General features: G+C 40.4%; 1 protein-coding gene across 6 annotated transcripts in view; it reads right to left on the bottom strand.

The window, feature by feature from the left end:
* LOC119556403 (teneurin-a) overlaps positions 1-18,024 on the bottom strand; it is a 256,048-nt gene that overhangs the window by 8,533 nt on the left and 229,491 nt on the right. For all 6 annotated transcript variants that reach the window (XM_037868580.1, XM_037868582.1, XM_037868583.1 and 3 more), the window contains 4 exons: positions 13,310-13,477; positions 12,554-12,746; positions 10,183-11,567; positions 5,894-6,447 (listed from right to left, as the gene is read on the bottom strand). In XM_037868580.1, the coding sequence (XP_037724508.1) occupies positions 5,894-6,447; positions 10,183-11,567; positions 12,554-12,746; positions 13,310-13,477 (2,300 nt within the window). The remainder of the gene's footprint in view (positions 1-5,893; positions 6,448-10,182; positions 11,568-12,553; positions 12,747-13,309; positions 13,478-18,024) is intronic.

Below are 18,024 nucleotides of genomic sequence, written 5' to 3'. Positions count from 1 at the left end.
AGTACAGCATGCAAGCGTGGCTTATCAACTTTATTTACTACCTATTGGGTGGCTGGAAAAGCGGGAAAAGCGGGAAAAGCTGCTTTCTTCGACGAGCATCTGCTCGGCATTTGATTACCTTTCCGCCAACATTGAGGGCGTCGTAAAAAAGTCGCACGCTCGTTGTCCTTGCCAGATAATTGACTCATTTATTCATTCCCAGCTCCTTGGACAATTCCTTTTAACTGGTCATCAAATTTATTCGCACTTCCTTAACGTCCCTGCCCACTGGATTCTCCTTTCGGTTTGTTGATCATTTGCTTAAGCTAAACGCCAAGTTCTTGCAGTTGTTTGTTTTTACTGTTCCATTGCATTTTACAAGCACCACCCCCCACCCCCCCTTGAATTTTCCAGAATTTTCCACCCGTATCTAACCCCCTTTTACGTTTTGAATCACTGCAAATGCACAAATACAAAATGGCGTAGGTAGGTTCCATCTGTGAGCGAGTGTCTTAAGTATTTTTATGCAATTTGCTATTGCTCCTATCTCGCCCCCTCCTCCCTACCCCAAAACCCCCCTTTGCCACGCCCCTGTAAAGCGTTTCATTTTAGTTAGTGTTGAAAATCGCTTTGGATTTGCATAAATTTGCTTGCCTTCCGCCTCACTTCCCCTATAATCCCGCCCTGCCCCCTTTTTATTTCAACACTTCTCAAGACCCCCCTTCACCCACGGCTTTGCATTGCAAACAGACAGCAACAAAAGACGATGATGACAGCGTTTTGTATAAGAAACTAAGTGGAGAGGGGTGTCTACAAGGCAGCCCCTCAGGGGGTGCACATTAACTTTACGTCATGGTGCACAACTACATCCATCTAAAATGCCACAAAACTTGGTCATCCAGACCCAGAAAGTGCGGTAAAAAGTTGATTTAAGGATATGTTCTTAAGAAAAGGTAGTCATTTTTGGTTACACATTTATAAAGCATATATTTTAAAGAAATATCTAAGAGATATGTCTCGTTTAAGATAATATAATTACTATATTCTTTTCTTTCTTTTAATACTTAATTTGTAGGCCAATGTCTTAGAGGCCACTCTTAAAGGCTTACATTTGATATATTCTTTCATTAAATTTCTAGAAACTAGAATAAACTGAATTTTTTGTTCTATAAATTGTAGTTTGTACTTATGCCACGGCTTTTCCAAAACTACCCTTGTCCTCGACCAACCACAAAGAGCCATTTCACACAATTATTGTGTGCAACAATTCACCGCTGATTGCGAATTATGTGCCAGTTGCCATTTGCACATATCACAATAAAAATATTAAATACATTGTGGGTTATTCTTATTGCGGTGCGGGCAGTGTTGATTTGATTGCGTTACAGTTCATTTACCCGGGGGCCAAAAAGCAAGTCGGCCAGGAGAAGGGGGGGGGGGGGGGGGAGGTAACCCTCCTACAGGAGACACATGACCGACCGCCCGCAATCCCACAAAATTCCCCCATCTGTGACCCTTTGCAGTCGGAGCGTAAGCCATTATGGTCTCATTTTAGAGGAGCTTTTTGGTTTCGGGTTTGCGTGGGTTGTGCAGTAAAAGAAATGCTCATTTGTTGTATCTAATTTTTGAAAGTCATATATAAAATAGTTAAAAACAAAATAGTTAAATATAATAGGTCTCAGTTAAAGCAAAATAATATTTTAAAAAATTTAAGACCTTTGAAAGTTGTTGATTTTATTTTCCATATTGGTTTTTGGCATACTTTTATAAGTTCTATTAAATTTATAAAAATCAATAGTTCCAAAAAATATTTAAAATGTATTTCATAATTTAATAAAGCCCAACTAAACTGAAATATTATTTAAAAGGCCCTTAGGACTTTGAAAAATATAAATTTTCCTATGAATATTGTTTTCCAATATTTATATTAGTTCTTTGTCAGTTTGCAATAAAAACGAATAGCTCTATAAAGTATCTAAAATATCCTTAGTAAGCAGTAAAAGTAACCAATTTATTGCAAATCAGTGGGAATTTTTTTGCAGTGTAGGCGTTTGGTTTCCCGAACTGATGCTGGGGCATTGGCATTCGAATTGGCAAAGCGCCAGGCTAGCGATTGAGCGAATTTCAATGCAATAAATGTGTGACGCTCAGCTGGAGGTTACCACACCCCCCGGAACCCCCCTCTACCCCCCTGAACATATACACACATATGTGTGTGCGGGTGAGCTGTAATGTAATGGTAATGACCCCATAAACTGAACAACTTGTTTGTGCCCAGTGCAAAGGGTTGTTGCCATTGTGTCGCCGAATGTTTGCTGCTCCACCAGTTCCACAATCCCCCGTCCCGGAAACCATCCGCAGTGGGTTTGTTTCGAACCCACACCCACAGCAGCCCACACAGATCTCAGATCTCGGGGTGTCCTGCAATTGTCCTGAGCGTTAAACAGTTCTCATGGCCAGCTGGCATATGTCCAAATCGCTGGCGCAATTGATATCGATGGGGCTGGAGGAGTACAATGGAAATGGGGCCCTTTGACTTCGCGATTTTACGATATCGATATAAGGCAGATAATCGCATAGACAAACGAAATTATACAAATTGGCGACCTTTGAAGTGCTATAAGGAGCTCATATGAAGGTCCTTGAGATCATTGGAACTGGCTTTCATTTCAAAACAGTTATTCATCAAGCTTATAAGGTCGTCTTAATATTTCTAAACATTTTTAAGAACGTTTTAAAATTTAAGAACTGAGAATGGCCTTTAAGCATCTATGTATTTTATATCATTCAGAACTTTCCAAATTATACAAATTGGGTATTTTGGAAGTAAAATCAATAATGGGTTCTGTAGGCTAAAAAGATTTCGTTTAGAAAGTGTTGAGGAATTGTCTTTAGGTGACTAAATATTTAATCCTTTAATGCTACGTTTCTCATGTAATTTGAGACTAATTGAATTTGTAAGCTCATTAAGATACATTTTTTTTTCCAAGCAACACTTTCCATACTATCTCATTTTATTCTCATTTACGCTGTCACTCTACGATTCCATCGATATTTTTATTCTTAGCTCGCATTTCCGTCTTTTTTTCCCTGGCAGGGCAATTAATGGAATAATTTTTCACACACTCGCCGGGAAAAAGGGCCACTTAAGCTTGTGAGCTGCTAATGAAGCTTATTTACGTTTCCTTGGCCATCAGCTACATTTGTATGTGTCTTGTCTGCGCACACAGATACACCCCCACACACACACACACATGTATATATTCCTGATTAATGTTGTAAAGGGGGGCGGAGTTTACCCGGAGTTTTTTTTGGGAAGGGGAAAAAAGTTTTGCCAATTCAATGCCGCGTAGGTAATAAGATTGATTTTCACTTTTTCGCTTTTCACACTCACACACAGCCATCACTCACACGTGTGCACACACCGCACCACCACCAGCGCAGACTAAAACTTGATTAATTATAGCCATTGATTTGCTTTCCACGGCTTCAACTCTCGCCATGGCCTTTTCATTAATTTCCGCGTCGAGTTGCCGGCTTCTTCTTCGTCGGCCGTTGATGATGATCCGCCAGGTTTTTCCACCCGAAAGCCACCCAAAAAAAAACCCCCCCGAAAATCCACCCTTTTGTCCATCGTTAGGGGAGCCTCCTCCCTCCCCTCGCCCTTGTGGAAAATTATTAATTACGTTTTTGGTCTTATCAAATTACGCTCTGCTAATGCACTCAAATTTATACCTTCCGTGCTTTTCTGAGCTTTTGCTTTTACAGAGGACCCTCAATTTATACACTGAGGGAAAATCCAATGAAACTGTTTTCCAAAAAATTGTATTAATTTGGCTTTGTGTATTCCAGTTTTGGATTAATGGCATAACGCATTAAAGGCATGTTTTGGAATTTAAATCGATTAACATTACATTTAAAGTAGGTTTTTAAACGATATTTATTTTAATTCAAGACAGAAACTATTTATCAAAATGTTAAGAAATTATTTAAGATTTTTACCAATACATTTTAAATTCAAATCAAAATTGTATTTAATTTTTTTTAATATTTTTAAGTCATTAATTTCGATTCTAGAACAAAGTTAGATCAAAATATTTAAAAAGAACTATAAAAACTGTTAAAATTCATATATAAATTGTCATTCGATTTTTTAAATATTGTACGTTTTTAAAAGAACCATAAAAACTGTTAAAATTCATATATAAATTGTAATGCGATTCTTTAAATATTTTATGTTTTCAAAGTCGAAAAATTTTGAAATAATTTGAATTATTTTCTTATCCACATTGTAACACTAAATTTTTTTATCATTTCTAGGCTTTAATATACTTTTAATTCAAAATGTTTAGAATATTTTCGAAAAAAAACAAATTTCATAAATGATGCTTTCTTTTTTCTTCGTGACTTTCCCCAACTTTCCTTCGCTTTTCCTGCCTTTTCCCGAAATTTATTGGCGGCCATTTTGTTTTGTGTTTTCTTCAGCTACCTGGGAAAACGTACGTGTGTGTGTGAGTGGGTCCTAATTTGTCCTCGTTCGAATTGTAACGGAAATTGGTTTCGCTCTTTTCCTCCGCCCCTGCCCCGCCCACTTTTCCAGCCCCAGCCCCCCATTTCCCCTCATCCCCAGCCAAAATGGCCAATTACAACAACAATTGCTTGTTCCTCCGCAGCTTGCTCATTGTTCAAGTTTTGTTGCCATTTCCGTGACTGTTGTTGCTGTCATTATTATTATTGTATTTGCTGTGGTTGTGTTTTGCAATATGTCGAAATTCAACTTCCGGTTTTCCGTATTTTCCTTCTACTTCTTTTTTCTGTTTTCTCCACATCTAGCAGTTAACATTTTCTATTTTTTGTTCCCTTCGCCGCTTGTTAACACAATAACATGGCCAAGGAAAAGCTGAAGAAGTGCGAGTTGAAGAAAATTTGCCAAAGGAAATGCTCCATTTTCCATGCCGTTGTGTGTGTGTGTGAGTGTGAGTGTGCGTTTGCAATACAAAAGCAAATTGCCTCACACACACATGAGGGAAAACACAACGAGGAAGATGACAAATTTGCTGTATCAGATGACAGTTGTTGGGCCCGACTGTCAGGACACTGGAAAAGCAATATGTTTTGGGCCCTACGAGTGCAGAATATGCCTAAAAATGCAACCCAAGCATTGTGAATTTTCTGAATGCCTACTTACTGCGAAGGAACTCACTTTCAGCAACTAGGATCCAAATATTTCAACAGAGTATTGTTTATGTGCTTAGAAATCGAATAACTATACCAATCACTTCAATTTACCTAAACTGTTTAGAAACTCTTACTTATTTTACAATTGGGTTAAGTATTAATCTTATTATATAGTCCTCTAATACTTTCTATATATCACTCTTTAGTTCTAATCGATATTTATTGGTTAATAAGTAGTACTCATTGAATATGGTTATCATAAAGCCATTTAATATTGGAAATTTTGGTCTAAGAAATTGTGTATAAGGTAAGATTACATAAAGGAAAAGTTCCTTATCATTTATCTTTGAAACTTAACGTGCTATGTATCATTAGAAAAATTAATATTTTTTAAGGACTGACTGTCTAGAATTTTAGTTTGGATATTGTTTGTTTAACAACTTATGTTTGTAAACATATTCCAGATCATTTAAACACCGTTTAAAATAAGTTTAAAAAACTTGTATGATGTTGACTAAAATATTTTAATTTAAAAATAAATAAAAAACGATGTATTTAGTGGACAAAATTGTAGAAAGTGGATTGTACCAACTTACAAACGTCTTTTTTGAGCTACCTACTTATAATTATACTAACAAAATCCGTATGGCATACATATAACTCAGAAAATGTATCTAGTTCGTGAGTTTAAAAGGGGACAACTTCTCCCAAGATATATACAAAATTCGGGACTCACCTTGGTCGGCCACGTTGATGACTCCATCCTGGGCCACCGCGATGGCGGATATGGCCTGGAAGCGGGCGTTCGAGGAGAGCAGCGTCTCGGCGTTGCTGAGGGTTCCGTCGTCGTTCAGGGTGGCCGCCCCACCGCCGATGCCCGCCGCCGTGGTCTTGGCGCCCAGGAGGACGGTGGTGGTGGTGGTGGGTCCGGTGGACATCAGGCCGCCGCTGCCGACGATGCTGGCCAGGGTGCCGCCGCCGCTGCCGCCGGTTCCGGAGCCAGAGTTGGAGCCAGATCCGGTGGACAGGGCGATGCCGCCAGCACAGATGCAGGCACCACCGCTGCCATTTGCCCCGCTGCCGCCGCTCGAGCCACCGCCCGAGGTCGCCGACGAACCGTTGCCATTTCCGCTTCCGTTTCCGCCCGACGGGGTGGTGGGCGTGGTGCCGCCATTCGGACGCGTGGGGTTAACGGTCGTCGAGTAGGCGCCGCCGCTGGCCCCGCCCACTCCCGCCGAGGCAGCGCTGCCATTGCTGCCGCCCCCAATCGCACAGTCGCACGTCTGGGATCTAGAGGAAAATGTGGGAAAGTTCGAGGAAGAGCGAGTTAGTTGTGCAGCGAAATTAAAGTAGTTAGTCCGAAGATTTACCGAACATTATGCTGTATTTTATCAAATATATGTATTCAGTCAAATTCCCCCCCTTAATTAAAACCCCTAATAATATTGAGAATTATAAATGCACAGAGAAAACTGAATCTCGAACTTTACTAAATTAAAATACCTATAAATTAGACTAGTATTATACAGTGGTCGGCATAAGTATTTTGACAAAACAAAAGTTAAATATACTCATAATTTGAACTTACTTCTTGTAAACTATAGGCATCAATGGAAAGGTAATTTCAATGCCGTTTGAATGATACAATACATTTCTTAACCCATTCAGTATTTATTGAAAAGGACGAATTTGTGTAAATCAACTTTTAAATTTTTTTTTAAAACTTTTTTCCTCGACTTGAAAACTTAAATTTTTTGATGCAAAAAGTTTCTTCAAACAAAAATAATAGTAACTGCAAAAAGAATTTTTCAAAAATCATTTTGCTTATATTTTTTATGATTTTTTAAAGGTGACAATGTCGGAAAAAAGTTGTATGAAAAAGAGAAAAATATGGCTAAAATGCATGTTTCTAAGCATTTTCAAAAAATCATAAAAAATATAAGCAAAATGATTTTTGAAAAATTCTTTTTGCAGTTACTATTATTTTTGTTTGAAGAAACTTTTTGCATCAAAAAATTTAAGTTTTCAAGTCGAGGAAAAAAGTTTTAAAAAAAAATTTAAAAGTTGATTTACACAAATTCGTCCTTTTCAATAAATACTGAATGGGTTAAGAAATGTATTGTATCATTCAAACGGCATTGAAATTACCTTTCCATTGATGCCTATAGTTTACAAGAAGTAAATTCAAGTTATGAGTGTACTTAACTTTTGTTTTGTCAAAATACATATGCCGACCAGTGTATATAAATAATGGGCCCCTTTTAAGCCAAATTAGTTATTTTAATGGGATTTTCAGACTAACTTTTATATCATATTAAAACGTTTGAGATAAATTAAAAATAAAGGTTAAAACACAGAAAATATAAATCGTATGACCAAGAAAATTAAAAAGAAGTAATTATAATGGGTATTTTCTGACCAACTTGTATATCATGTTTAAAAATTGAATGTAAACTATAAATACAAGTTAAGCAAAAGAAAATATATATCTTCTTGGCCAACATAACTAAAATACCTATCCTTTCAAGTCAAATGAGTGATTCTAATGGGTTTTTCTGACCAACTTCCATATCATGTTTCATTGTTATGAGGTACAAAGGGTTGAGGCAGCAAACACCCCACTCCCACTTTCCTTATTTTTCCTATCTCTGGACGCACCCTTTCTCCAGGCTTTCTCCAGGATTTCCCCTTTTCGCTTTTGGCCCTGGCTGCACGGGACGCATATTTATGATGACATTGTTTGTTCGATAAACAGTCTAAAGTAAAGCGAGCTCCGGGCGCCGCTTATCGCTGCCACGCCCACGCAACAGACACGGACACAGACCGCCCCTTAACCCTTAACACCCCCTTGCCAGCGCGAGCCCTTAACCCCTTTGCTACCTCTCGAAAGATATGGCTGCGCACAAAAGACGCCGGGGGAAGAAAAAAAGAGTGAAAAGTTGATTTATAGTTTCTGTCTGTGGCGCGACGGCCGCTAATTACTTTGCCACGTCTGCCGGCCACGCCCACTTCAATCGCCCGCCCCCCTGAATACCCTTAAACCCCTGGCACCTGACGCCATTCACATGACCCCGCGCCCCATCGCCCCTGACTGGAGTTGTTGGTATAAAGTTGCATAATATTTTATTACTCTACGGAATTTATAGCGATTTTTAGTATTATTTTACGATTTAAAATCGGATAGAGTCGTAAATGTTTAAAGCTGCTTTCATCAGTTTTTATACTCGGTGAAAGCGTACTGCAGACATTTTGGTTTATTTGGCATATACCAACACTGCTTTATACGAAAAACGTAAGTATTTTACACCTATTCTTAGTTTGATGATTAAAAACTAAATATAAATGTTATAAATTCGATTTCCCTTAAATGAACTTGTATAGTTTTTTAGTTGACCAACACAGACTTGTTTTTTATCGACCTATGCAACACTGAACTTTTGCGTTTAGCCACATGGCATGAAATTATTCCGTTTGCGTCAGGAATTTAAGTTCATTGACTGCCTTTTTCCGTTTCCGTTTTCTGCCCCGCTTTTAATCAATGCACAAAATGCAAATGGCTTTAGTGCCTCTGGAACACCAACACACATTTATGCACCACACATATGTACGTACATATCTGTGTGTGCGTGTACTGGGGCAATGAAAAATCAGACAATGAAATTCCCCAATGTGAGAATTCCAATTAATTTCTGGTCACCGTTTTCGATGCCTTCAAAATGGGTTAATAAAGTCAAATAAAGTTAACATCGGCTCTGGTGTGGAAAAAAGAGTAAAAGAGAGGGGAATATATGTATATATATAGAGGACGTGAGTGAGAGAGAGAGATGGGCATACTCTAGGGGGTATTGCCTAGTTGGCCTGACATTTATGGCCGTTTTGGTGCATTGGCAATTTTCTGCTGCTCTTGCTGAATTTTTATTATTTATGCCCCACTCTGGGGTGGAGTAGTATCCTTTCTCACTCACTCTCTATATCCTTCTCTCTCTTCCTCTCGGACGTCCTGTGCGTTTTGTCCCGTGTGTCGTTTGGTAGACATTTTGAAAAATTGGCTGATATCGTTCGGCAATATGCAAATAGCCCGGAGCTCACTTAATTGGGTCAAGTATGCGCATAAACAAGTTCGAGTGGAGTCAATCTGCCCCCCCCCCCCCCCTTTCTCCGCTTTCCCCACAATTCGGTTTTTGGCCAGCGGCCTGCTGACCAAATTCCCTGTTTTGTTGACCCAGTAGCCAGTCAATATTTGAGGGCATAAAACAACTAAGAATGCAATAGTCGGGTATTCCAACTACATATAGACACATGCATATACAGGGGTAAGCTATGCTTACTACTGGGAATTATTTATTTTCTGTGCACTTTGATAACTCGGTGCCCGGCGAAGACCGAATATGGAACCACCACCACAATGACAGCGAAAAGGGAGCCCCTTGATTTACACCATTCCAACTAAGCCCCCATCGAACTGTGCGAGATATTGGTTATTAAGTTCTGGAACAACACTCATTATTTAGAATCAGGATAGCAGCTAATGGGTAATAATGGATGACTCTTATTATTGTTAAATAAACATGGAGTCACAATTTATATCTTGGCCTTACGGCAACAAACATAAATTGATGATTTATATGGACAATATGTACTCATAGGCTAGCTTTAAGATAAAAAAAACCATTAAATTGACAAAAATTGGACAAAAACATAAATAAAAGAAAAGCTTTGTTTAAAAATTAAAACAAAATAATTAATTACCTTTAAATTAAATTGCCTACCACCTTTTCAATCCCGGATTTAAAAGGATCTAGAGATCCGACAATCGGACAAGGGTAAAAGTAACATTAAAATTAAATTTAAAAAAAAATGTAAGCTAAAATAATTTCAAATGACTACACCTTTACTTTAATGACCTCTAAATAAAACTGCATACCAAATTTGATGTCCCGAACTCAAACCGATCCTGAGATCTAAGAGCTTGTTCTCATTAACGGACAAACGGACAAGGCTATACGCAATCTAAAGGCTACTCACCCTGTGCCCTCCTGTTTTCCGGCGAAGTATCGCATATTTCCGGCCGTGTCCACCACGCGGATGGAGTTGACCCTCCTCGAATCGCTGTCCGCAATGTAGAGATTACCGAAGGGCGAGAAGGCCATGGCCAGAACGGTGCCCAGGACATTGTCCGCTCCCGTCTTGTTGACCCGGCCGTCCTGCCCGCCATTGCTGCAGTGCAGCGGTGTGCCGGCCACCACGCGGATCTTCATGTCCGAGGTGAGGCGCAATACGAGTCGGTCGTCGATGAAGTGCAGCGATCCATCCAGGGGACTCAGGGCCAGTCCAGTGGGCCATTGCAGCTGCGCCTGATTCGCCATCAGGGTGCCGCTGCAGGGAGCAGGACTCCAGTGATTGTGGTGTCCATGATGTCCGATCAGGGTGTGGATGATGCCCTTGGGATCCACGGCTCGGATATTCGTGCCATCCGCAATGTACATGGTTCGATCGGCGGCGATGGCCAGACCCTTGGGATGCGAAAGTCGAGCCAACAGGGCCGGTCCACCATCGCCGCAGTTGCCCTCGTCGCCGGGAATGCAGCGCTGACCACTGCCCACCACGGGATCGCTGTTGATGCTCGGATCCTTGACCTTCTCCAGGCGCAGGAGTCTCAGGATCTGGTGCCTCTCCGGATCGGAGATGTACAGGTGTCCGTCGGCCGGCGAGACGGCCAGGTAGTACTGATACGACACCTGGGTGGCACTCAGCTGCAGAATGGTGAACACCTTGCCATCGGGCGTGATGCGACGCACCAGATTGAAGTCGCCCACATAGAGACTGCCATCGGGTCCGGTGGCCAGGGCGATGGGGGTGAGCAGTTTGGCATCCTTGGCCACCCCATTGCAGTAGTCCGGACAGGTCAGAGGTCGTTGCAGACCGGTGCCCATCACCACCTTCACGGTTCGCGGATATTCCTTCATGTGCAACGTGCTGCCGTCGCCCTTCTGCAGAATGCCCTCGTGGAAGTTATAGTGGTGATGGATGTCCAGACCCCATCCTCCGATATCGGATATATCCACATCGTAGCCCTGCAGCTTGGCCGTCTGGGCGATCCAAACAGGCGATTGACACGTGCTGTGCTGATAGCCCACCGAAATCCGAGCCACCGTAACGCCGTAGACCTTCTGGCGGTACACATTCCGCTTGTTCCACGCAAAGGTGTGCACCAAACTGGGGTCCGCCTCGTAGGTCTTCACATGCAGGGCTCCCTCGATTTCCACGCCCACATGGACGTGGGTCAGAGTGGGCGGAATTGTTTCGGCGGTCAAGCGCATTCGCACGATGCTCAGGTAACCACTGGCCTGCGAGGATTGGTAGGTCAGGTGCAGATCCGAACCCGGGATCTGGATGGATTCCTGGACGATCTGTGGGGGGATAGCAAAAACAGTGGTTTAAGATTCCGCGAAACTAAAATTGTCAAGACGGTATCTTCCTCTATTTATGGGATTCCTATTCTATTACAGTCATGATAACGTTAAGGGCTATCTGCAGGTTAAGTTAAACCAAACTATTATCTTGAGGACATACATAACCACAGCTTACAAAGAGTACAGTATGAAATATTTATTTAACTGCAACTAACCTAAGGTTAAAGTTACATAAAGATTTTGAGCTGTTGAATTGTCCAAACCCCTTTCTTTGAGAAAATTTTAATAATGCTTCAATAAGTCTCTAATAAAGTCCCTATATGCGGGATTCCTATCGTATTATCATTCTAATATTATTTATTCAATGAATAATGTTCGTATACGTTTAATAATAAATAACCAGAGGTGAGGCTAACGTAAAGACCAGTAAACTTTAGGGGTGTCTGCAGAGTTATAATTTTAAATATTCAAGTTTAATATTAGTTATTAGGCCTTATAGAGTACTTTTATGTTTCCCCCTGTCGTTTCTGAGACCTTGGCAACTGTTGACCAGGGAAAACTTTAACTGGACATGGGAAAATGGCTCTTGGCGGAGTAGAAAGGTACGAGTAATGGGAAAAAAGACAGAGCCAAGTGTCTGCTGGTGACCGCAGCTGGACAGGTTCGAGTGCTGCAATTAAACGCATTGCGAATCCGCCGAGGACGAGACCTTCGAGAGGGGTTTTCCCGCTCCCTGGCAGAATTAATGTCTACCTCGCTGGCCCTTTCACCCCGCATCCCATCCTCAGCGGGCAGATGCAAAGTTATAATGTCATTAAGGCAAACTTTAAATTAATTAAAACTGCGCTGGGTCCAGCAGCTGCTGCCAGGACTGCTAATTAGGAATGGCATTAGGGACGGGGGGGCAAATGGTGTAGCAAATGGCAAATGAGTGGGACAGGTCCTGGGTCTGAGTTCTGGTCCTGGTCCTCCACTCCACCCACCTGAGTCTCCGCAAAGATGACCCTTTTGCCGGGCATGGCGCCCACTCCATTGGGCATCCAGGTGCTGATCAGCTGGGGCCTGAGCTTCTCGTGATCGTGGTCCATGCACACCTTGCTGGCATCGTTGGCCTCGTCGGCCGTGTGGTAGTGGATCGAGTTCAGGAAGGTCAGGGCGGGATTCAGTGGGGCCACCCTAGGGAAAGGAAAAAAAATGTATTAGTAAATATGTTTACAAATGGGATGAATATAAATAGATTCCCAACATTGGATATTCCAATGCAAAATACAATTAAATATTTGTAATAAATTAACTTGATTTTCGAAAGTACGGATCTATTTCGTTTCTGAATTTTAAATATATCATTGCATACTTTTAGACGACTTCAGAATTGTTTTTTTTACTTCTGCGGGTTTGTTTGAGGTTTGTTTCTCTATAAATAATTAAATTAGCTTTATAATTGTGAAAATATTAATAGAAACAATATCATTACCCCAAAACTCTTTAGATATTGAAAACTAACCGCTAAAGTGTCTAAAAGTATGCAATGATTTTTTATATATTTGTACGGGTTGTATTTGTGAAACAAACGAGTTTGTATCTATATGATAAAATTTGTTATAATCTATTTCCTTTGTAAAAATTATTTTACAAGAACAGGTTAAGTGCCAAAAAATAGTTATCTTATGTGACTAAGGTTATTTAAATTGGTGACTATCTTTAGGATAATTTAAGATGTGTTAGACCTAGAAACTCACTTGATATTCCTGCTGGTCGTCTCGTCGTCGTCGCTCAGCTGCATTTGCACGGGTGGAAGGACTACAATCCGGTTCCAGGGCACAAAGACGGTGCGGGTCAAAGGTCGGAAGGGGGAGCGCTGGAACTGCAAGGTCACCGCCCCGCCGCCATTTACCAGCACATCGAACCTGTAAATGCAAAGAAGGGCCATTAGAAATATGAAATTGAATACGAAATTAGTGCGAAAGTTGCTGGCAAATATGCAAATTAATATTTTAATGAACTTGAAGGGAGTAGCCTGTTTTCCATTCCACCCCTCCATCTAATGCCAAGGCTTGGGCCCCAGATAATACCTCAATTGTTTGTGGAAAATTGAAAAACTTTAGATGCTGACTTGGGGTGCTGGGGGTATAGAGCATAAGTTAAGATACCCTCCCCCCTCATGAGTCATGCGTTAGCCGGATTAAATATAATGATGGCGATTGCGAGCCGCCGCCATTATTACAAGAGAAATTTCGCATTGCAGCAACGGAAAAGTTGCAGAAACTTCTGCCAAGAAGACGAAGATGTTGGAAAACAATGGGCCAAAACAACAACAACCGAGTGGCATGGGAAAAGAAAATGCAGCAGCGCGGGGCAAGAAAAGCAGGAAAATCGGGAAAAGCTCAAGGTGGGGGCACAAAGCCCAAGTCGCGTTGGTAACTCAAGAAATGGAGGAAACTTTTGCTTTTGAAATATTTAATTAATGCGATTTTTAATTGTGTTTTGTGCGTGCGACAAGGATAGTAAAGTATACAGTAATGCCAGTGAGATAGCCTGCATCTGGAAAATGTTTCCAATTTTACAGTGCCCTGCTGACATTTTCCCCGAATCAAATGACAAAACATTCAATTGAATTGCCTCGTAAACACAGCGACCAAAGCTGCCCATAAACATGTCCATAAACAAGGACATGCATTTCATTAAAAATAAAGTGTTAAAAAATAAGGGCAAAAAAAAACTAAAAATGTGTATATACAAGGGAATTTGTGAAATTTTGTACAATTTTTGCTAATTTAATTTTACTCTTTTGCCGCTGTTTGCCGGTTTTTTTTTGTTGTGGCTGAAATAATGGCCTGTATAAAGTAGTTACACATACAGTCGTCGTCAAATTAATAGTGTGCATAAGCATTTAATACATACTTAAAACTTTTACAATCAAATTAATTCGATGTTTATTTTAAGGTCAAACCTAGATTTCATTTAAGATGTACTAGATTATTTTACAGAATTATTTATTGATATTAATTGACTTGCAGCAAAATAAAAGTTTTAAATTAAATCTTTTAAATAATTCAATTAAACAATGTGCAACAAAATAACGCATTACGTTTAAAATGAGAGCTAGATATGACCTTAAAATATATATTGAATTAAATATTAAGAATGCCAAGGAACTACCCACTTTAAAACCCCATAAGAAATTAGTATGGACCTTAAAATGTACACTGAAATGTAAATACTTAGAAATCCAAGGAATTGGGCACTTTTTAAACCTATAAAACCATTATAGTTGGTGGTCCTATTTCTTTCTCCGCTGCTGTATAAAGCTAAAGTCCACCCTGGTATTGCATTCATTCATTTGTAATTGAATTGAATTTTATGAGCATGACCAGAGCGAAAAGCCAGAGAAATGCGAGGAGTGGCGAGTGGTTCAGTGGGTGGTTCCTGGATGGTTTTCGGGTGGTTCAGTGGGTGGTGTAGGGCATTTAGCGGAGGCAACAACCCAAAATCATATACCCCCCATATAAAGACATACGTTTCGCTTGGTCGAGAGAGACGCGCGGGGCGCGAACTCTAATAATACTTATGCAATAAAAAATGCCAACGATAATCCCCTGCAGCACGATATAATGACTTTTATTACCTTTATTACTATGACAACAACAACCAACAATGCATGTCAGCCGGCGAGAGCAACAACCACAGCGAAAAGAAATAATAAAAATAAAAATTAAGCAGGACAACAAATGGCGCGCCAGGCAACAAAAAAAGAGAAACAAGAAAACTCCGGCCAAAGGAAAATGGAAAATGCGAGTGTGTGGGGTGGCTAATAAAAGCATAGAATTGAAATAAACATTATAAATACAAAACCATAAAATCCTGCAGCAGAGACCCGGGAAGAGCTACAGCTACAGCAATCTGAGGCCAAAAGTAAGAGGATACACATATGTGGAAAGTCATGGGAGGGCTGGTGGGAAAGTGGCTGGGGGTGGAAAATGAGGGGGATGGCATCCCGCTAACAACACACTGTTGCTTATTGGGCCGCATAACATGGCACAGCAGCAGCATTAGCAACAGCATAACATAAACCACGCTGAGTTCAAGAAAATAGCAACTACTTAAGTACACAGGAAATATTAAATTCAAAGATGTTGCTGACTGAATAACTAACCTTTTTAGTTTAAAATATATTTTTTTTTCTTTAGACAAATGGTATATTTAATATAAAAGACAAGACGGTTCCAATAAAATATATATTTCACAAAACAAATCTTTTAAATCTATTTTTTTTTTTAAAGTTCTATTATATCAACATTTTAATTTTTTTTAAGACACTTTTAATAAAATATATACACTGGTCGGCATATGTATTTTGACAAAATAAAAGTTAAGTATACTCATAACTTGAATTTACTTCTTGTAAACTATAGGCATCAATGGAAAGGTAATTTCAATGCCGTTTGAATGATACAATACATTTCTTTACCCATTCAGTACTTATTGAAAAGGACGAATTTGTGTAAATCAACTTTGAAATTAAAAAAAAAAACTTTTTTCCTCGTCTTGAAAACTTAAATTTTTTGATGCAAAAAGTTTCTTCAAACAAAAACAATAGTAACTGCAAAAAGAATTTTTCAAAAATCATTTTTCTTATATTTTTTATGATTTTTTGAAGGTGACAATGTCGGAAAAAATTTGTATGAAAAAGACAAAAATATGGCTCAAATGCCTGTTTTTAAGCATTTTCAAAAATTCATAAAAAATATAAGAAAAATGATTTTTGAAAAATTCTTTTTGCAGTTACTATTGTTTTTGTTTGAAGAAACTTTTTGCATCAAAAAATTTAAGTTTTCAAGACGAGGAAAAAAGTTTTTTTTTTTAATTTCAAAGTTGATTTACACAAATTCGTCCTTTTCAATAAGTACTGAATGGGTAAAGAAATGTATTGTATCATTCAAACGGCATTGAAATTACCTTTCCATTGATGCCTATAGTTTACAAGAAGTAAATTCAAGTTATGAGTATACTTAACTTTTATTTTGTCAAAATACATATGCCGACCACTGTATGTAAAAGTTTTTTACCTTGAACATAAAATCGCATTAAATTTAGAACTACAATCGAGTCTGCCTAAAATCAAAATGAAGCCCCAGGCGGATCAATATCCCCTAAAAAAGCCCCTTAAAAGTGACTGCAGAAGCGTAACTAAAACGCTGGCCAGCATTGTGCATGAGAAGCCAAAAATAATGCGAACATAAACAGGAATTATTGCGAGCCAGCACACACAGTGCCAGTAGCATTAGCTGCAGGAATAAGGAGGCCAGCAGGGACATAAAAAATAACAAGGACAACTTTAAAATCCCTTAAAAAATAAATAACAGCAAAAATGGTCGTAATAAAAATACATAAACAAGGACTGAGGAGCCATCCTCTTTGGTTGGTTGGCAAGTTGTTGCAGTTGCCGCACGGCAGCAACATGCAACATATCGCTGACTTGGCCATTGGCCTAATGAGAAATTATGGGCAAACAGTCGTGTCTCAAATAAAAAATCTTCCTTTCTGGCCCACAAAGATATGCTATGCCATACACCTGGATATTTGTCTAGGCTAATGTGTGTGTGTGCGCGAGATTGAAATAAACAAGGCGACAGTGTGTGTGTGCCTGTGCTTGTGTGTTTTTTTTTTTTTTTTTTTTTATATTCATTTATTTCATACAACTATATACAGTAGAAGTGAGTTCAAGAACAGGAGTAGGGGGCCGAGGTTGCGCGGTATCACCGCAAGGTATTGCTTCGCGCAATGGTAGCCACCTAGGCTGTTACTTCTCTCCTCTCGTTGTCGGTGCGACGCAGCGTTCGCAGTACGCTCGCTGCGTAGGCTGCCGTCGCTTCCCAATTCGCTTCCTTCAGCAGCATGAGGGGCACAAAAGTTTCTGGCCGAACTCTTGCCCCGGTGGTCTCCATGAGTATCTGGCGGTCATAGCCAAAGCGGCGACATTCAAAAAGGACATGCTGAGCGTCCTCGACAATGCCGCTGCCGCACTCTGGGCAACCGTCCTCCGTGTCGTGCCCGAAGCGCTTAAGGAAGCTTCGGAAGCAGCCGTGTCCACTCAGCGCCTGCGTGAGGTAAAAATCCACCTGGCCGTGCTTCCTACTTAGCCATGGCTCTATGCTGGGGATGAGCTTGTGCGTCCAGCGACCCTTGCTGGAGGTGTCCCAGGCTGCCTGCCAGTTGACGACACTCTGCATCCTGGCTCTTCTCTTCACCTCGGTCTTGGTGCTGCGGTCCGCCTGTTCACCTGCTAGAGCCGCGCGAATCTCCTTGGCCTCCCGCACCAGTTCACACAGGGGAACTTGGCCTGCGATGACAAGGGCTGCGTCGTCCGAGATCGTCCTGAAGGCACTCGAAATTCTAACGGCGCACAGGCGGTCCGTCGAGTTAACACCTCGCATGTAGCTACTCACAGCAGTGG

The sequence above is a fragment of the Drosophila subpulchrella genome, chromosome X (genome assembly GCF_014743375.2).
Source record: "Drosophila subpulchrella strain 33 F10 #4 breed RU33 chromosome X, RU_Dsub_v1.1 Primary Assembly, whole genome shotgun sequence".
In the NCBI taxonomy this organism is placed as follows: Eukaryota; Metazoa; Arthropoda; class Insecta; order Diptera; family Drosophilidae; genus Drosophila; species Drosophila subpulchrella.
The sequence above is the reverse complement of the archived record's forward strand: the minus strand, read 5'-3'. Positions and strand labels throughout refer to the sequence as shown.